At 41.9% G+C, this 21,637-nt stretch overlaps 1 protein-coding gene across 6 annotated transcripts in view; it reads left to right on the plus strand.

Moving 5' to 3' along the window:
• Positions 1 to 21,637, plus strand: part of KLF12 (Kruppel like factor 12) — a 252,339-nt gene that overhangs the window by 68,820 nt on the left and 161,882 nt on the right. For 5 of the 6 annotated variants that reach the window (XM_030036334.2, XM_030036331.2, XM_041128670.1 and 2 more), the window contains exon 2: positions 1,972 to 2,035. In XM_030036334.2, coding sequence (XP_029892194.1) covers positions 2,015 to 2,035 — 21 coding nt within the window. In that variant the 5' untranslated portion in view covers positions 1,972 to 2,014. The remainder of the gene's footprint in view (positions 1 to 1,971; positions 2,036 to 21,637) is intronic. The other variant, XM_041128673.1, reaches the window with a different exon arrangement.

Below are 21,637 nucleotides of genomic sequence, written 5' to 3' on the forward strand. Positions count from 1 at the left end.
GACGAGGGCAGTTCAGTGCTTGATAAACTGTGCAGACCTGAAGAGAATTAATAAGCTAACCCAATTATTTGTCAGTGCTAACAAAAGTAGCTTTTTCATGGGGAGGGCTGTTGTACGTGATTTGCGCAGCGAAACCAGCTGTGGCTATGGCTGGTTGGATAGCGGTGTGTTAGCGGTTTTGAAACGCATACCCGTGTTTGCTCTGTCACCATAGCCACGGTAACCTAATAGAACTCCAGTGTTTGCGTGTAACTTGAAGCTAAGTTGCGTTGTAGGAGCGTGTGTGTCTGTGTGCGTGTAGGGAGGAGTAATGATGAGAAAACTGGAAGAACTGGAAACAACTACAGGTCAAACTCTGTCTTCCTCTGACAGAGATCCCATGAAGCTTTTGAATATATTACATTTAATTTTAAAGAACTTGATGACTATGTCATTTCCTGCTCAGGTTAGATAACCATATCCTGTATGTCCAGGATATGGAAAACCTGGTCCACTTGTCCCATTTTTGGACATTAGCACAGAGAAAGAGCAGCTAGAAACTCAAAGGTGGTTCTTCAAGTATGCAATTAAAAAAAAAAAATCTTCTTCATGAAATGGAAATTTTGAAGCAATCCAAATAATGCCAAGGGAGATTAAAAAACAAAAGGAAGGAGAGTCTACAAGATACCTAGGAGATGGGACAAATGGTCCTCAATAGTTAGCATGCTCTAAGGCTACAGTGTTTAGTTACATTTAGTTAGATCAGTGTTTGCAGTGATTTTGCTACCTTTTATGATTCATATTAATATTTGGAACTTTTTTCTATTAACGTTAATATTTTCTTAGAAATCAAATTAAGTGCCTGGTGTTTAGTTAGCATAATAGTAGCACAGTATATGAACATTTACTAATTTTACATGCTGAAGGGAGCTTCTTGTCGTGTTTTCGGTGTAAAATTAGCTTAGTGTTTGGAAACCTGTTAGTCGTGTTGTCGTATATACAGCAGTAATGAAATACTGGGTTGTGGTTTAAAAGCAGGCAGGTGATGCTCCACTGCTATTTTGAAGGATGACCTTATTTTGAATGATATAAAAATAACAACAGATTGTTTATAATAACTCTGACAGCAGATTTAGATTCTTGACTTCACACCATTTCCATTAGTAAAAGAGACATATGTAAGTAGCATTTGCTTCCAGATATATGCATGTATTCTGGCAAGAGGTTTAAGACATACTGTCTGTTATTTAAATTTTGGACATCTGAAGCTTCCCCCCCCCCCCCCCCCCCCCCCCGGCTTTAAAAAAGTTAGACTACTGGATTAGTATATTTTCTTAAACCTGAAGGAGCCTCCCCAAAGTATAATATAGTATTTAAATCTCAATATACATTTTCCTTTTATAGATTCACATGGAAACATAACTAAAATAATCGTGTATCCATAGGAAACCTTTCAAGGAATAAGTATTCAAATTTTGTAATGGTCTTGCACAGTTGCTTCCCATGGCTGGAGTATTGACTGAGCTCACTAATCAGTGTATTTTGGCTTTTAATGTGTTATTGTCCAGATCTCAAATAGTATTTTTGGGAAACACATTTTGAAATACCAGTAAAGAATATTTGCACTCGGTAACTGCTGGGAGGTTTACCTGTACAAATGCAGGGTACTGAAATATAATGGGCCCTGAAGACTAATTAAAACAGTTGGGATTTAGTGCGCTCAAGTAGCAGCTCAGAAATTAAAGACACTGAGAGCGTTGACTGAAATCATTAGTTAAGAGGAAACATAAGGTTTTCTCCAATATACTTTTTGTTGTATTTATCCAGTTTTATTTAAAGTGCTTATAAGCTTACTGTTCTTCTGACCCCTGTTTTACTGTGGAATAGATGTCTATGGTTAGGTTTTTTATTTACATATGCAATAATATTTGAGAAATTAATGAACCTCTAAGAAAATACATCCATTAAATTATTTCATCTCTTCTTTTTCAGGATTGAAGTGGATCTAGGGACAAATGGATGACTGAATATTCATATGAAGAGGAAAGCCATAAAAGTTGGTTGACATTTTTACAGCCGTATGCATTATACATATTACTGCTATTATCAAAAATTTATATTGTGTTACAAAACATAATAGATGAAATAACTGGTCTGAGCTTCATATGCTGTATTGTCTTTCAGGCAGGGGAATACTGTAGCGTAACACAGCTGTAGCTTAACGCAGCAGTTTGTGACCAAACCTGAATGTTCAAAGCAAAACCTAGTAGTACGTTAGGGACATAGGTAATTCCTTTGCAGCCAGGTGTTTGAATGGGCTGATGCACAGTGGTGTTCATTATTCTTATGTGCAAGGATGAAGGGAGAGTGAGAGAGGCGTTGTCTTCTGTTACAGCTGCTGGCTATGAAGCTTAATATGTTGTGGAGTGGCACTCGGATGCCACATTGACAGATGCTCTTTAAGAAGTCAAATAGGATACGATATCTTCGAAAGTATCGTGGTGCTTTGTTTTCTTATCATAGAGAGATGGCTGTCTCACAGCATGTCTTTCTGTGCTAGTTAAAAAGGAAGAAGCTGTTAGTGGACCTCCGTGCTTTACTGACTTTATTGTTGTGCTTTGTAAGATGATAAAATTCAGTAGGCCTTGACGTCTGTCAGTCTGACTTGTTGGTGACTGAACTATAGGCTTTGGCTGGGATGCTACGTTAACCGATTCCTGCCAAGGCTGTTTAAACAAAGCTGACTCTGCCTGTGGGTTTGCACTGGAGCAAATGAATTGTAATGACAAATGCAGGGTGCGGTGCAATGGGATACAGGGCACGGTCCAGCAGGATGCTGCACAGCAGCTCAGTTAAATAAGGCATTCTGGAAACTCTGTTAGTCAAGGAGGGATGTGTTATGGTGGAAAACATATTTCCTAGATAGCTTTCTTCAACCCATGAGTTTCAGTCAGGGGTGGGAACAATCAAAAAAACCATGGATTTTTTCAGAAGTGTAGTGTCAGTTCAATACCAGAAATGTAAGTCTATAGTTCTATTAACTTGAGCAAAGTAGTTCAGGAGGACAAAAATTCTTATTTATCTTAGTGATAATTTGGTTTTATCAATCTTTTAGTGGTTCAGAAATTTTGCAGTTTATCAACAACTGACTTGGATACAGAAGAGCTTAATTCCTTCTCAGGTATGCTTTTTTAGTGTTTACAACAGGTAGTGGACATGCTTATCCTAGCTACCTCTGGATCCACAAGCAGCATAAGACTTGAGGAAATCATCTGTGTCCTTGAATCCTGTCTCCCAAAATAACAGCCAGTGAAACAATCTTTAGTTCGGAAGCATCCACAGAACATCTGCTTTGTATACCACAGGTCCCAGAAAACACCTCCAGCCTCCAGGAGCCAAATTTAAACCCTAGTAGAGACAGCTAGTGGTATTAGTAACTCTGCAGTAATGTACACAATTTCTCTATGGGATCAGGGACCTGTATGCCCAGACAGGAACCAGCAGTTGTTGCCTGCTAAAACCAGCACAGAAACTCTTAAGGAATTTCTCTTTGGTTTGATAGCTGATGTATCAGTGGCTGCTGTCTGTCCCTACCGATGTCTGATAGCTCAGGATGGGCTTGCATAGCGGGGGAGCAAACACTTCCCCACTCAGACCTCCTGGCTATGAATAGCAGAGTGAAAAACTGATACTGTCCAAACCTTGCTTGCATCTTCCAGAACTGCAGTGATAAAATCCTGTATGTACAAACTCGGGAGGCTCTTTACTGGCAGAAAGCGTGAGAGGGTGCAAAGACCAAACTAATTATCTGTAAGCTATCTCTGGATATCATTATGTTATGGTGGACTTCTCATGCTATCCAGAAGACAGCACAGAGCGGTATTACCATAGCATGGTAATGTTTTGCATTGAATTGAGGAGAAACTGGGTCAGACTAGAGGACCTTCTTAAGTATTTGGCTTGGGAAGTGACACCAGGGCAGAAAAAGTTAAGGATTTGTCAGATCCTTGAGAGGGGCTGTCGTAACCAGAGTCTGCGCAGAGGAGGGAGGGCTTCCAGGTCAGGCAAACGCAAAATACTCTTGCACTCGCGTGGCCTTTTCCCAGGTTCCTTGGGAAAGACTGTAGTTGCATGAGAGATGGAGTACTGCTAGCTTTGTATCTCTGTTCCTCTCTCTGCTTTTGCCTTTCTGGTTTGACACAGAGTGGTAGCAGAAGGAAGGAGGGAAGAACAGGAGAGCAGGGTGACCTCTTCCACATCGAGCCGTAGTTCCACTCCCTCATGTCCTTCTGATGACATACCGCAGTAATTGTGAGGAAGCTGCGCAAAATATGTGACGATAAGGAGGGGGATGCTGAGTAATTTCTTTACATGTTTTCTGTTTGGTAGTCTTTGCAAACATAGGGCTCTGAATCCATCTGTTAATCTTTTATATTAGGAAAGTACCATGATTAAGTCATATCACTGAACACGAAAAAAATGTGGTTATGTGGAGGAATTCAAAGTGTGAGGCTAAAAATTCCTTTTGTGGGCAGACTGATTCCAGAAAACTTAAGCAATAGAGGTGGAGAGGGCTCCTCTGTGGTCACTATTAAGATCAGTTGATAAAGTTCTGGCTCCAGTAGGAAAGAGATTGGATTTCACTCAGCACCCTGTCTCAGCCTTTCACTTTATTGCTGTTTTGCTAACCAAGTTGTGAAAGCTTTCTATTGCTAACATGAGTATGTTGGTATATTGTTGGGGGTGTAAACAACTTAGGTTGCATCATGTGTATGTTATATTGGTATATTTTAGGTCTTTGGTCTGCCTCAGACCATATAATAATACATGTAAATGTGGCTTTATATAAATAACTGACATCTAAGCATATATGCAACTAATGAAGGAAATATGAATATAAATTTTTCTGTCTCAAAATGAGGTTAGATGAATCTTTCCCAGAACAATGAGAAATATGCAAAATAAACCTGATAGCATACATGTATATTGAATGCACACAGCTTACAATGCTTCTACATTTTCCATTATAACGGTGACTGAATTTAGAGGTTCAGTTCTCTGTTGAATCTGATGTCTGAAGTTTACATTTTTCAGTCTACAGTGACTGAATGTGGGTATATGGAGATGAGACCAGGGTAGGAGCTGGTAAGGAAATGGGTAACTGATAGGGAGGAACTATAGCTCAGAAAGTCTCCGGCAAAATAAAGATCAAGACTTTAAACCAAAAACAAGTGGGCAGGGCTGAAAGGAGGTCAGAGAGTGAAATTAAAGGGGAGAAGAGGTTGCTCAGATTGGAAAGGCAGGTCTGGGTTGTACATAACGAGTGGTCTTGGGTGCAGTCTCCTACTCACACTGTGGTTTCACAAACAACTTGCAGAAATACTACTGGGCAATTCATTTGGTCAGGCGTAATGATGTTCTAAGTTACTTAATGCTCAAAAAATGATAAACAGCACAGAGCTGTATTGAATTCAGTAGTGTTAGGAGATGACTGCTTATTTTCTAAAGAGGTCTATGTGATAAGCCCAAGAATATTGCTGTCTCACGAATGTAACCTGTGTGTCATCTCTTAAAAAAAAAAAAAAAAAAAAAAAGGCAAACTTTGGCTCAGCTGTTTAGAGGGAGGGACTCAATACAAGGGGGTGTTTCCTGAACTCTCCAGAGCTCACCCCATCTCAGCAGTCTCCCAGCCTCTGATGTGCCCTTGCCTCACCTCCTCCGACTCCTGTGCGGAGCAGGGTGCAGGAGGGTGCCCGTCCTCTGGGCTGCCGGCTGCGTGCGTGGTGCTGCGCAGGGGTACCCAGCTGATGCAGTGAGGGCAGGGCTGCCCTTTAGGGGGACCTTGGCAGCTGGAGAAAGGAGCTGGCGGGGACCTCATCAAGTTCAGCAAAGCGAAAAGTCCTGCACCTGGGGAGGAACAGCCCTGTGCTCCACTGCAGGCTGGGCAAGCCCCTGAGTTGTCTCATCTGACTTTGGAGCTACCCTGGTTTTGGATGCAGTTTGGACTCACGGGACTTTCAATCTTTACTTTCTTCCTGATTTTAAAGTCTGTTTTTGAATTTTTTTTAATTTTTTTTTTTAGTGTATTTGAGGGTGTTTTGAGGAACTTTTGTGTTTATATTTGCGTAGTCAGAATATTAGTAGCAGTGTGGTGATATGTTTGGGTTTTGTTGTCAGCTGTCCCCTCCGTATCTATTGCAAACAAATGCAGTTTTCCTAGAAAGTAAGTGATTGCTCTTAAGCGGTCTTTCACATCTAATGTCATTCAGTGGATTCTTGGAGTATAATTATGACTAGAAACATCAACAGGGTAAAATATATTAATCTCAAGGGAGTTATATTGCACTGGCCATCAATCTATCCTTTCTGTCATGTGCTTTTCAGTTTAGATTACTCTCAGGCAAACAGGCTGTAGTTTGATGTTTTGTCTCAATTCATTATGATTATAAATATCTTGGATAAAACAATGTAACAAACGACCACTTAAAAATGACTGATGGCCCCATTCATCAAGGCAAGGAGACTGAAGTTCTTTTGGTTTCATCTGTTGTCTAGCATTTATCAAGATGGGTCCCTTAACAGTCCATTGGTGGTTGATATTTAATGAATATTTCACAGTGTAAATAGATAGCAGGCCGTTTGTTGTCTGGAGCCCAGTCATATTCATAGGACAGATCTGCTTTTACTTACTGTCACTGAAATGTAAAATGTAAAACTTATGCTGAAACTGTAGAGTGGGAGGAAAACTTTTTCCCAAACCTTATATTCAGGAAAGGGAGGAGCAGCAGAGGTTTTCTTTCTTTTTCTGTTGCTTACACCGACTGCCACATACTGTGCTGTCTCTTGCTCCCATCCTTTCCTGGCACCCGATGGGGCTGACGGGGTGCTGGCGGGCCACGCGTTGTGAGCCCTGTAGCCCCCAGCTTTGCTTATTGCCAGCTCAGCCCCGCTGGGAGTGGGGTGAGGTGGACTTGGAACTGATCCCCATGGCTGAAAAATTGCTCGGGGCATTTCCAACACTGATCTTTTCCAAGGAGAAAAAGGCATTTAAGATGCCTGCAACGAATCTCTTTGGCTTGATGCATTTGCATTGCGTATGAGCTCGGTCCTCTTCCCTTTGCCTTTGTAAAGTGAATGAGTGATTTCTGGAGAGACCTCGGCATTCCTATTAGGCTTTCCTTACGAACAACAGTACAAAATTTGTTCTACATCGCTTCTTTCTTCATTTCTGCTGGGCAGTTGCTTTCATAGTCTAAATGGTTTCTTGTTTATGGGTCCTGGGTCTTGGCTCCATTCCGTTCATTTCCCAACTATTTTGGTGTGTTTATACAGTGCTCTTCAGCAGCTGGCTTAGGGTGGGTATCCAAAGCACACACATCTATACACGCACAAAATCAGTTCATTGGAGTTAGGGCCAAATCATATTAAGTGCTTGGCTTGTGATCTGACCTTGTTTAAAATCAAGTTGGATTATAATTTTGAGGGTTTTCTCCTTGTATTTTATTCCTGCCAGTGTGGGTCAGGGGGCAGACATCTATGGAGGATCGTAACCATAGCTTTTATGTTTCATATATCCAAAATACAATATATTTTAGAAGTGTTATTTTAGTGGTTGAAGATAACTGTGGTCTTTCTGCACCCTCACACTTCAGAAAGGCAATGGAAGTAGGCACGGGGTGTGTTAGATTTTGCCTGTCAAAGCCTGGTCTACTGCAAAAGCCTGAAGCTTTGCTTTTAAAATCAATAAATACAGAGATCTTTATATAAAATAAATACGATTCTATTTTCAAGTAGTCAGCGCAGAGCTGCCCGAGAGGCTTTGCTCAGAATCGGGAGAAATGTCTCTGGCCTGGCAGCCGCTTGGCAGTGGTGTGCGGGGTTTGCATCCCGGTGGCTGCACAGATTTTTGCTCTGCTTGAAGCTGCTGTGGGATGTTTCAGGTGCATTGATTTTGCAGTAGTTCTTGAATTAAAATCCTATTTATTAAACAGTTTTTTGAAAAAGGAAGAATGGAGAATTGCATAAAAAAGGATGGTAGCTACCTTCATGTGAGGTGGTGTGGGGGGGAAATAAGGTGGCCCACATTGTAGTGCAGCTCACAAGAGAGTAATTAGTCTAGAATTGACAAAATGTGACAAAAACATGGAATATTAAGAATACCAGAGTTCTTTTCACAGTTCACGTCATTAAAATTACTAAGTGTCATTGTAAAGCAAAGGTAGATCTTGCTGGTGTTGCCTAGATCACTCCCCCATGAAGAGATGGGTGGTGGTGATGAGTCTGTGATTAGTAAATTGTGGATGTAGGTGACAGCTGTGTTTAAGGGTCTGCTTCAGTGCCTATTGTCATAACTCAGTGCAGTAGAGTGCCTGTTAAACTGCTTCTGAAAGTTAAGAGATATCCCCTTACAATTTTAGTTAGTAAACGTGTTGGCATCTATCGTTTGTATTAGTGCTGTTGGTTGTAAGGCTTGGTGTGTGATTACTTAACTTATTTTGATTAATTTAGGTCATACAAAGCTTAAACTCTTCCTGTGATGAGTGTCCTCCTGTAACTGTTGCTTTGGTTTTTAAAGTTTGGGGATTTTTTTGGCTTTTCGGGGTTTTTTTTTGTTTGTTTTTTAAATTCATCTTGGGAGTGAAAAAAACCTTCACCTTGAAAAGTTTAGCCAGAGCTGAGAACAGAGATAGCAAAAACTAGCCTGTGAGCATAAAGTGACAAATTGCTTTATAATGCAGGCACAGACACCCTTGGTTGCCATTTCTGGTATTTGAAATGCATGTTGTGTTGGTGTTCCTGGGCTGAGGGGGAGAGAAGATGCGCTACAAGCAGAGTTCCCGCTTGTCGGCAGAGGCAGAAACGGACGCTGCTACCTCTTGTAGTCTCCAAAATGCATGTTGTAGACTATGTGGAATAAAATGATGGAAGCAGCCCGAAGATCTAGGTGGGAAATTTTGATGTGAGCATTTCCTCAGTTCTGGCTGCAGCTGCGTCTGGTATCTCAGGACTGCCAAGCCTAAACGTAGGACCTGGCATACCTGCCTTGCTGAGTGCATCCACTTCAGGGGGCGAACTGTGGCCATGGTGCGAGCGATGCCAGGTCCCTGCGTGCCCACCAGCCAGGGTTAGCTCCCTCCTGCGCTTGCTGCGGGTGTGCTGCTGCCTTTTGGAGTATGGGTGTCCTCCAGTACCGTTGCGGTGCTCCTGTTGCTCGTTATTGTTGTTGTTGGAGATGATTGGAGGCCTATCAGTGTCGTGTTTCCATGGCATGAAAGCGTGCATTGCGTGTCGTGGGCTCCGGTGTGAGGCTGTGTGCAGGGGTCTCAGGGGACAGGCTTGGAGGGCTTGGTAGGACCAGTCAAACTGGTAGAGGTTTGTCCACACTGCTACTAGAAGAGCCTGGAAGGATCAGTCCCCCCAAACCACAGGCCAGTTTTGGTTTTGGAGGAAGCTGGCTGGAGCAGTCTAGACTAGAGCTGGGAAGTGAGCAGACTATTACTGGTTTAGCTTAGATCAGGAGATGCTTCCATGAATGTCCTGGCCTGGTGTGCTTCCTTTTGCCTCATAGCATGGCCTTGGGCTGAGAAAGTTAGGTTGGAAGAAACCAAACCAGGAGCTATGCTCCAAAAAGGTTACCTAACATACTCTAATTTCTCATGGGCTATTGAAAGGCATAGGCTGTGGATGTCTTCAGCTAAACTGAGAAGATCCCTTCCTGTTGCAACAGTGCTGCTTGCGGAGGGAGATGCAGACTTGCAGTTCTGCTAGTGAATGCTCAGGGACCTCCCAGTTGAGATTCCACAATGTCCCTCTTTGTTTAGTGGTCCCAAACCAGCTTCTGTTTCAAACCAGCTTCTTCGGTTCCTCTTTCAGCCTTGATACCCCTGGTGAGGACTAGTCATAAGTGATGGGGCATAGTCCACAGGAAGCTAGATCTCAAAGGCCTGGATCCGTTCCTTTCACCTTCAGTCATTTTGCTGAAGGTGCCCGTCTTCCACTACTTGGCAGACAGCGGTAGGCATCTGCAGAAGGCAGTTCTTCCCATGGGATTTCTGTGTCCTCCCTGGAAGAACAGACATCTCTGCCTGTAAGCTATGCTGGTGCAGACGTGGTGAGGACACCAGGCTCTGCTTTGCTGGACTCACTCTCCAGTCCTTCAGTTTTCAAAGCATCCATGAGCATCCCTGCTCTTGCAGCCTGACTTCTCTGCTGTGGCATGTTCTCATGGGAATGAAAGAGCAGTCACCAAGCTCATTTCACCTTTCATTCGTAGAGCACTTAGAGAACAATTATACTAATTCTAATAATGACTAAATTTGTACTACTCCAGAGAGGGAAGCACAAGGCATTTAATTTCAAAGCTGTTTGACAAGACCATTTTGATGTGTGTATTTTCAGAAGTATGACACAAGTTTCCAAAGCGCCTAATGGGGAGAAAAATGTTTAAATTCATACTCTCAGGTTTTTGGTTTCCAAGAAGCTGAATGCTGTTCAGTTCTGTTGAGCATGATCCATCATAGAAAACAAGTTTAAACCAGAGATTTACAGGACTTCCTGCTTCTGCTTGTTTCTTGACCCATTTCTGGTCATTAGTTATCAGGTTGGAAGGGTTTGCATGGAAAAAAAAGGATGCTTCTGTTGTGGGAGGTGTTAATTCGCAGTATCACGAAGCAGGACAGCTAACTGCATTTTAGAGTTAATCTTTATTTCTCAATGAGAAGAGAAAACCCCATGGTTTTTGGTCTGCACAGCAGTGCTGATTGAGATACATTGAACCAGAAATTGAAATACTACATACACTTTCTTGTTTTCCTTTTCCTACATATCTGACAATAAACATTTAATGCTAGAAATAAATACATTTGGTTTTTAGTATTTTTGACATGCCATGGAGAGAATAATGTCAAACAATGGCAATTTGTCACTTCTTATATGAAGGTGTAGAAGAATGTGTTAGAATTCAGTAGCTAGCACATAAGGAGAAGGCAGTTATTTTAATATTGATACCCACTGCTAACAGACCTGAATAATGATTCCACTGGATATGGTATTTCATATACCCAAGGACATGTGTCTAAAAGAGAAAATAAGCTCCTGGTATTAATCTAAATCTTGACCTGCTCTTACGCTTCCCACATGGCACTTCATGTGTACTCCTGGTGATTCATTAAGCCTTTTTTGTGCAGAGATTCAGTGATGAGTCAGGAAAGGGCAAGTTTTCTGCTTTGAGGCTGTTACCTTCTTTTGAACTTTGCTATTTACTTAGGGTTTGTTGTTGTTGTTTCAGTTCAGTTTGGTAGCAGTCTGCTACAGCTGTGATTGCTGCAGTCAGCTGTGATGGACATGTGGGCATAGCTCAAGTGAAAACAAAAGCCTTGGCTTTCAAACGTTATAGGTAAACGTGCACTGAGTTTCCACCTAAATTTCTAAGTAATGTAGAAGTGTTCCAGTATTTGTATTAGCAAAAAAACCCAAACCACCCATCAAGAAAGATGTCCTAGAAACAGTGAGATTCAAAACATTATTTTTTCCTCGGCTTTATTTTCCTGTTTTTAGAAGAGGTGGTGCAACCCCCAAAACCCAAACATTTGGAGTTAGGTCTGAGTTTCATTTAAAACTGTATGAGCTTGGGCTTTGGTGGTTATGAAGGAAGATGACAGTAAGAATCTCTCTTGCAGATTAAGAAGTAAGGAGTTTCTGTTGGTCTTAGGAAGATGAAAATTAACTTAGATGTGTAGGTCATCTTATTAGGTGCAGTGGAACTGAGATGATGTTTGCTGAACTACTCTTTGGAGATTTACATAATGGATGAGATACAGGAGCTCCAGGCAGCATGACAGTGGAGTTTATTTTATTGCAGAATGTAAAACAAGTGAATTGCCTTAATAATATCTGCAGAAAGCAAGGATAATCTCTTTTTATATGCAGAAAGAGAGCCAGAGAGTTCATAATATCCTTGGCTATTCATGTACAAGGAGCCAAACCTTTCTTTTGAATAGTCTGGATGCCTTTAACTATCATACTGTCTTATTCAGGACTTCTAAAGCTCTTCAGGGACAGCAAGCAACGTGCATCTCTGAAAATATGGCTTTTATGCAGTAAAAATATACTATCTGCTGATAATTCATGGCTTGATAAAGGAGGCTCGTAAGAGGCTGGGTAATTATCCTAACTGCTACGTATTTAAATATATGGAAAGCATTTATAAACCAAGCTCACCTGCTATTTATTTCTGTAGTGGTAATAATAGTAATTTCAAAAGTTTTAGAACTTTCATGATTTTGTAAGTGGGTGTGTGTTGGAAAGAAGTTTTAATACTGACGTTAAGAGGTTTCAAGCTTTAATTTACTGAAACCAGTTCACCCACTTTGGTTGGTGCGGGTGGTTTTTCCTACCTCAGCTGATGATACTTTTTCAGCATGGAAAATAGACAAAGAAACACTGGAAGAGCAGAGTAGTTAAATGTAGACGGTAATAACAACACCTATTGTGTGCTTCTCAACCATGTATTTGGCTTCAAGCAAGAGTTTGGCTATTAGTTTACTCTGAATAAAAATGTGCCATTACTCTTTGATCTGTAGCAACAGTTTGTTACGATCAAGGCTACTTACCACTTTTGCCTGAAGGAAAAGATTTACTGTTGGGCATAGCAGGTTTCCCAAAGAGTGAATGATGTCCTTAGTTTCTGGTTTCTGTGAGCTACATGCAGCCTAAGAATCCTTTTGTGTTAAGCTGATGTCAGTTGCTACTTCTTTTAGAAACGTCTGGGCAAGTAATTCATCATACAACGTTGCACAGAAACGTAGGCACTTGTTTGACTAATATGAAAACAGGTTATTGGAAAAAAGGGGTAATTTCATGAATGTAACATTCCATGAGCAGGGTTAGTTTCTGCTTTTGTTCATGAAAAAAATAAAACATTTTCAGTGATTTCAGTGGGTGACAGGCAATACCTAGTTGGTCTGCTAAATACGCTGTGCTCCACTCTTAATTCCAGGATGCAGGCTGGGATTAGTTCTGCCAAATTTACGCTGGATACTGGATAGCGATTATTATTTATCAGTTGATGTACAAAGTCAGACTTTTCTTCTTACCAGTTTCTTTTTCTGGCTGGGTTTCTAGTAGACCAGTTGTTTTTGCCTAGTCATAAGTCTATGTCAGTAACAGTTACTGCAGTTTGCAAGGAAGGGCACTGAAGTAATAAACCGTTTGCTTATATTTGCAGGGGTCTGTCCACATCGTGGCCTGATGGGATCAGAGACCAAGGAATGGTTTATAAGGACAAACAGAGGTGGTTTTTTTTGATGAGAAAGTGTTGTAAAACATTGACATTCTTCCACTGCAGTGTCTCGGAACTCTCCCACGTGGGGATCTTTTGAGTAAATAAATAAAAGACCACACCAGGCAAATGTGATTTAAAGTGTCTGTAACTGTTCCCCAAATGGTGCTAAAATCCTAAATAAGATATGAGCAAGGCAAGCGAGGGGAAAAGTTCACTTCAGCCTCCAGACTTTCCAACGCACTACGTAGTTATGTAGCACCAGACCCTAAGGACACAGAAGAGCATCCTGAAAAGTTGTGGTGTCCGAAGGAGCCCCCCGGTTAGGACAGCTTCCTCGCGCCCTGCTTCTCCACAGCTTACCCTACTTTGGGATGCATCTACATTCATCTCAGAGAGAAGTCTCTCATTTCTAATCCAAACATAAGTGACCTAAAAGTATCTGCCTACACATGTATCTAGCAAGTCAGGAAAAAAAAAAGGTGTTTTTCCATGTGTGGTTGAGATAATCTTGCATTTGCAAAGGAACCTAAGTGCCGGCTAGCATGGCTGTGGTTGTTTTGTTAAACTGTTGTTAGTTTAGTTAAAAATCCTGAAGCTTTCAGTTGGAAAATTTTACAAGTTATAAAAATTGAAAAAGGAGAAAAGAGTCAGCATCTACAAGCATCTACTGCTTGTTGTGTTACAGCATGGAAGTGTCTGCCTCCTTCACTTCTTTCTGAGATGGCAGCTCAAGAATGCTTCTTACACTTAAACCAATGAACCCATATTCCTTTCTTGTGAGGAGTGAACCTGGGCATTTCCATCCTGCATCAGCTTGGACTGCTTTGAACCCTGGGGGACATTCCAGGTAGCCAGCCAAGATTCGTCCTGCACGGTTGCTTTTTACTAACTTCTTTGTAGGCCATTCAACACGATGAGCATGTGAAGTACTTAACTAGTATCTGCCTTGCAAAATTTCAACAAAAATGATCCAATCCAGGCATAAACCTTTACATCTGACCCTAGAGCAGTTGTATAGTAGCTGATGATGGTAAAAATATGAAGGATTATTTGGTAACCTACTTTAGAAGGCTTGCTTTGCCTGAGTGGGCTTCTACGAGGGCTTGATAATTAGATATAGTCATAACAGTATGAATTCTTGAATTAGTGTAGTAGTTCCTCAGAGCTGATCAGCAGTATGACTTCTTTTTCTTCTCAGTTTTAGTGTGCAGGTTAGTACTTAATTTTGTGTTTTAGAATAATAAACATAATCCATTAATCTTGTGAGTATTCTTTCAGGTTGAAAATTTGCTGTTTTTCAGGCAAATGGCCACTCACAGAGAGCTGTCATTACTTTAAAACAAACAAACAACAAAAACAAACCAAAAAACCCCACCTGAATGTTCCAGAGACTATTTTAAACTTAAGAATAAGTGATGATAGACTTTCACAATTTTTGCTTAGAAGTGGATAATTTATTATGCCTGGTACCAAACAGGCGATAGAATTACCATGCTTTTTTTCTATAATTCTTGAAATGCAGAATTTATTAATGTCTTCCAACAATATAAAGTATACGTCCACATACATAACGCATAGACACGCACATAAAAGTTGGATGGAGGCTCTGTGTTGGTTGCACTGAGCCAGAGGATGGACATCTGAAGAAACAGCACAAACAGTGACATCGTTTTGGTGCTTTTCATCACAAAACGTGAGTTGGGTACCTAACATAGATTTTTTTTTTTATTATTTTTATTTTTTTTTTTTAAGCTGAAGTCCTGTGAGGAGTGATTTTTAAGAAAATGTGTATTTTCCTGAAATAATTCTTAGATTTCTTTTTTTACTTTACGTGTGAACTGGTGATGGTGACTTGGCATGAGCTTTCAATGTGAAAAGCATTCTTGTGAATCCTCTACATTGAATGAGGGAATTACTCCCCAGATTTGTGTCCAGCATCATTCAGTGTCTGATAAATACTGCTCTTGAAACCACTGTGGCTGTGATTTTAGTGGTTAGAATATTTCAGTAATGTTTATTGAATTTCAGTATCCAGAATGATGATGGAGGCAGTTTGTCACATTATTAATGTTAGTGGTCCAGATCTCTTCAGAAAGATGCAGTACACATAACACTCTATGCCTGTGCAGAAATCATTGCTTAAAAATATGAGCAGCTTAACCCATCCAGTTCTTGTGGTGCAAAGTAAATCTAATAAAAGCATTTTATTCTATGTGAGACATAGCTAGTGTGGACAGGAAATCGTTTTCATCATTTTACATAGTGTAACTAAGCCACGTGTTGGGAATAAATATGTGATTTATACAGGCACAATTTCTTATTATGTCCTAATGAGGAACGTTAAATATATTAGTATGACTCAGAGCTTGACACACGCTATAAAGGCTATGTATGATGCCAAACAACCAATTATCTCAGTGCATTATTTCTTGAAAGCCTTGACATGGGTAGGGTCACTATACATTTTTAATGGGAGCATGAAGCTAGGTTATAAAAAGATAATACAAATAACAATACTTTGTTAGATCTTCCTGCTGTGCGATGTATAATCAGGTGCACTGGCTTAACACTAATGAGGATTTAAAGACCCAGCAGGGGCACATTTAGCAGTCACACACAATTCTGTCAAATGCTTTTGCATAAGGCACCTCTGATGCAAGGTGAAGTTCAACAGCAGGTAGGAATGTATAGTTCCATTGTATAGCTTGGTGTAACACTTCTACATATTTCAGTGAAAATAACAATAACTTGCGGTGCTCTGGTGCTTTGCCAGGCACTATTGTTTGGCTGTGATTTTTACCATTCATGAAATCAGCCAGGAATGGTGGTACACATGGACACGCTGTATTGCTGCATTTTCAGTGATTGAGTAATGACCTAGGGAAACAAAGGAAGAGGGCTCTGAAGGTACCATTTGAAGTCCATGCTGAGCTGTAGAAGCTGTGTGCTGACTGTCTCATTTACCTCTGGAATAAATCACAGGGAGTGAAATGCTGCAGAAGAATAGACAGTGGCCCACCTAACGTAAGGTCCCTTTTTGGCAGTGATCTGTACCAGCTACTTGGCAGAAGAATGTTAATTCATTCTTGAGTGCAAGTCTTGAGACTAGAATCCAGTGGTTTAGAGCTGGTTTAACCTTCATGTTTTTGGCATGTATTATACCTAAAGAAAAGACATAAGAATATAAACATGGCCATTTTCTGTCAGAGCGAAGGACCGTCTACCTTCTGTGCTTCCTCCAAGAACAGTCACTAGCAGATGTATGCTTAGGGAAATGATGTAGCAAGGTTGCGTGTGAGTGATGGTATTGCCCTGATATATCTTCCAAGTTTGCAAAAAATCTAGGGCACAAATACTTTCATAACCAGAGGTTATATCTGTATTTTTGTGCCTGATAGCTCTTGATAAGCAAATCTGTAGAAAACTCCAATTTGAACCAATTTCCGGCTCATCAGACAAGTGGATTTGTCAGGATACCTGCTTTTCTAAGTGGAGAAGTCATGGCTTCCAGTGCAAAACTCATGGATTCCAGTGCAAAAAGGCAGTATATATATCTAGCAGGAGGAGCAAGCAGGGACAGGCTGCAAAGTCTGAACACAGAAATACCAGGCAGACACACAGGGGTGGTGTCAGGACAGCCAAAGTCAGCCGGAGTTCAGACTTGCCGGCAGCATCAAAAGCAGCAACAGGAGCTTTTGCCGCTACGTCAGCAGGAGAAGGCTGGACGAGGGAAGCGTTGAGTCCGCGGCGGAACGGGGTGGGCGAACGCCCGTAAGGCCGAGGAGCTCCACCGCTGCCTTCTGCATCAGCCTTCGCTTGCGTGTCCTTCTCAGAGGCCCCTGCGCTCCCAGAGACGGTTCGAGGAGCAGAACGGCCAGCCGTGAGTGAGGACCGGTCCCAGGCAGTACCCGAGAGGACTCGGCCCAGACCGGCCCGCGGGACCCACCTGCCTGCACGCGCGGGCGTTGGGACCGCCGGCCCGTGTCCTTGCAGCACCCCTCTCTGCCGTGCTTGAAAGGTCCTGGAGACCCCGGGAGACCCCCTGGCGGCTGGAAGAAAGCAAATGGCCAGTCCTCTTCAGAGAGGTCCAGAAGGGTCACCTGGGGCCCCGCGGAGCAGCCAGCCTGCCTCTGCTCCGTGGAAAAGGCACAGGGCGAGTCCTCTGGGAACAGACTTGTGGGCACCGTGAAGGAGGAGAAGGTGGCGGGGAACAGTCGGCGTGGACTCACCCGGGGTGAAGCGTTTGACGTCGCTAATGGTACCCAGTCCCGCCTTTCCCTCCTCAGTCAGCGGCTGTCCCTCCTCACCAAGAACTCCCTGGTCCACAGTGCAAAACAGAAGCCCACAACTAACCTTTTATCGGTTTACACCTTCCTGTTCGCAAACAGCTGTTCAGTATTAAAACAGCAAAATGACCAGACTTCTGGGCACCGTGAAGGAGGAGAAGGTGACGGGGAACAGTCACCCCGGGTATAAAGCACGCCTGACCCCCCTGATTGCCATCTGCAGTGTAAAGTGACTGGAGTGCTGGGCGAGGGGAGAGAAGTGAACACCATTACCTCAGCTTCTGCAAGGCTTTCAACAGTGTCTCCCACAACGTTCTTGTCTCTGAGTTACATTTATTACAGCTTGGATGGGGACACAGTCAGATGGGCGAAGACTGGCGGGGTGTGTGGGCTCAGGGGGACTTCGTCAGTTCATAGCCACGCGTGGTGGAAGGACGAGAGGCAGTGCCTTGAAAACAAGAGAGGTTCAGGCTGATTGTGAGGACAAACCTTTTTTCCCCCCATGGGGGCTGTCTCCCAGTTGAGCGGGTTGTTTTCAGAGAGGTGGTGCCGTCTCCATCCTTCAAGGTTGCTAAGACCTGACTGGACATGACCCTCAGCAACCTGGTCTGACCTCTGAGCTGTACCTGCTTTGATTAGGAGGTTGGACTGGAGATTTCCTGAGGTGCCTTCCCACCTGAATTATCCTGGGATCCTAAGAAAAAAAACATTGGCTGTAGCATTCATCGCTCCCTGAATTTTTCCAGAATTACACAATGTTTCTCGCTGTAAAATGATATGGTATAAATGAATTACTCATTTATCCTGTCTTTCCCCTAGACACACACTCATGGATTTTCTTTGTACTCTTAAATTTATTATATCTGCCCAGTTTGATTGGCTGTACATAGCAATTTGGTATCTCTGAATTTTAGGCATGTTACAAGGAAAGTTCAAACCATCTGTTATTGTAGTGCTATGTGTGCTACTCGTATATCTTTGATTTTTGTTTCTGTGATTTTTATGGCTATACCCATAGTTACTTAATATACTTTTTAATCTTGAAGTTATGCAGTTATTTCAATTATTAGCAGTAACTTTGTTCATGTGCAGTACACTTTTTTCCAAATGTGTTTGAGGAATCACAACTTCTCTGAGAATCTGTGGGAAATGCGTGTTGGTGACATGTGAAACGTTAATTAGAAATTCTTAACACTTAATTAGAATTGCCTTTAAAGTGGACCCTTGTTCCACAATAATTTATTGCTTGTGGAATCTAATTTGGCAGTTTTGTACATAAGCATTTTGATCATCCTGTCTTGGGTAAGAAAACACCTCATGAGCAGTCGGGTATCAACTTCTGTCTAGAAGTTGTTGTGAGCAGTCTGAGAGTGATACGTTATTTTAGATAATTTTTTTCACATATTTGGTGGATGCTTACAGATTCTCATTCTTGAATTGAGGTGCTTTATAATTCATTCACTAAGTGAACAAAAGTCAGAGTTTGCCCTTTTTTTGAAATGTACCAAGTGCTGCTTGCCAGCTTTAATATTAATATTTTCCCAGGAGTTTGTACTGAAGCCTGTGGGGAGTGGGAAAACCTCAAACCGATGTTAAATAGAACAGAGATTGGTTTGCGACAGGATGTTAAACATTTGCAGTTTCGGAGTTTCATCAGAACATACAGCCTTTCTTTTGAAATGTCAGAGTAAGCAGTTTGTTTGCTCCACGGCAAGAAGCGTATAAAGCAATTACCATTCCTCCACACGCACGTAAGGTGCTGCGCAAAAGGTGCAGCAAAAGGTGATGGAGTGATGCTTAGCTTCTGGCAAATAGTCTGACTTTTTCATTTGAGCGTGCAATCGTTCAGCTTTATTTAATTATTCCTTTGTTATTTTGGCATGTGCATGAATCAAACGGTCTTTATGCATGGTTTTGCAAACACCGGCACTCTGGCTGTGCCTCTGCACCGGTGGAGCTCCTCGGGCGAAGGTTGTGGTTGCAGCTCTTCCTAGCAGCTGGAACAGGGCCATTGAAAGAACATTTTTGGTTTCATTGCTTGTTGCCTATCATATCTATGACTTTGTACGTGGACCGTGGCAGATGGTTTCTGAGGTCCTGTGAGAACCGGCTGCGCTCCTTGCAGGTGTGTCCTATGATATCTGGCATTGGAGAGTGCAGCTGCACACAAGCATGTTCTTCTTCTTCTCTCACGGCTGCAGTGAATTTGCTCTGTCCCTGTAGCTGGCACTGCAACAAGCTGAGCTGGAAACAAGCAACTGACTTCTGGGAACAAGGCATTCTCTTATGGGTGTCATATACTTCTTTGTCTTTAATAGTAAAAAAAAAATAAAATAAAAAAATTAAAATTGCTTGTGAAGAAAGTAAATCTGAAATAAAAATAAGGCTTAACTGAATTTCCTAAACTTTAGCGGTTATGTTTTTAACCTAAAGTGGGAAAGCTGGCTTATCCTGGTTTTATCTTAGTTCTGCCTATACATTTGATACCTCAGATAAGCAAGAAACACTTCTGCTGGCTAAGAGCAATATCAGCTGCTTAACGTTTCTGTGGCCCAGCTGCTAGAACAGAGCTCGGCATATTTAACGACAGCATTACCTTATATTGCTCTTACTCAGAGGATATAGTTTGTAATGTCCATGGTTTATAAGAAGTCAGCTTTTGGCACTGACAGTCAACTTATCACTATATTTTGCCCTAGGGGAGGGAACACGGCACCTGGCAGAGCAACAGTTTTCTCCCCGGGCTAAAGGGCTGGGGATGATCCGCCGGCCTGTCGAGCTCCGGCAGGGCATACAGTGTTGTTGATAGCATGTTTGCTTTCTTGGAAACCCAGGATGGAAGGGGCCAGCGTAATTTATGGAGGAAGGGGTGATGTTCAGGTCTGTGAAACCTCCTGTGCGGTTGGTTCACTGCTCCCTCTGGGGCTTTGCAGTTGCAGAGCTGACGGTGCTGTCGCTTTGAGGCGATGGTCCCTTGGGGCTGCAGGGAGTGCTGGAGCCAAGCAGGACCTGTTGATGGCATCTTGTCTTCTTGGCAGAGAGCAGCTACGTTTGGCCATTTGGCCTGCTACACGACATCTCGGACAAAAATTTTGGACTAAACTGTGGCTACTGCTACATGCTAAATGCTCCCTTTATTCTCCAGCGTGCAGGGCCCATGCTGTATCTGTCTTCATGGAAGCAGACTTTGCACGTTGGCGGGGGGGGGAGAGTGTGCCAACCAGCTCCCCGTGCTTTCTGCAGCTCGTTTTCCTGCCAGAGCAGGTGAGGGCAGGATTCAGAGTAAAATTTAGGTCAGTGTGTATTTGCTGGTAAGCTCCTGGGCAATGCCGTTCAACACTTATTTGCTCAGCAGATACAAAATAGTCACAATTTAGACAATTAACAGATACAGGAAAATTTTGTCAGATGGCAGAATTATTCCCTTGACACTCTATTGATGTCGCATACTCCTTCTAGTACCAGAAGTTAATTAAAACCATGTTGTGACCTGAGACTTAATTTTGATTATCTAAGCTTTGATTTTAGTTCTCAGTAAAGGCAAAAGACAGGGGACCTCTTGAAAGAAAACCTGACCTGAAACTGTTCTTACCAGCTGTTCATGTAATTTTTTTTCCTCAAGTTTAATAATTGAGGCAACAACCCACCTAATAGTCAAGGTAACCTTTAAGTAGTATATGTTTTAGTAATTTTGATCAATACAATATTTGTAGGACTATGAAAATTCTTTTATATTTCCCTTTGCAATTTTTGGGGGGGTGTGGTGGTGGTGATGTTTTTCTTTAATTTTAAGCCTCATATTCTTCAAACTCTTCTCCAAACTCAAGGACAGTTGACATAAGATAGCAGAAAACTACTTTGGAAATTGAGTAGTAATTTTTTTAAAACCACTTGACTTGTAACTGTGGTCAAGGAAAAGTGGCAATCTAGGTCAATTACTAGGGGTTTTTTTTTGTAGAAAAAGTAATGAATTTCCACTTGATAGCAACCTACACTATTTGTCTGTGCTTTAAAAAGCCCAAAGGAAACTATCAAGAGTTTATTTTACTATTATGCATCATGAAGTGTTATGAAAAGGTTTTTTTTAATT

The sequence above is a fragment of the Aquila chrysaetos genome, chromosome 14 (assembly GCF_900496995.4).
Source record: "Aquila chrysaetos chrysaetos chromosome 14, bAquChr1.4, whole genome shotgun sequence".
Lineage (NCBI taxonomy): Eukaryota > Metazoa > Chordata > Aves > Accipitriformes > Accipitridae > Aquila > Aquila chrysaetos.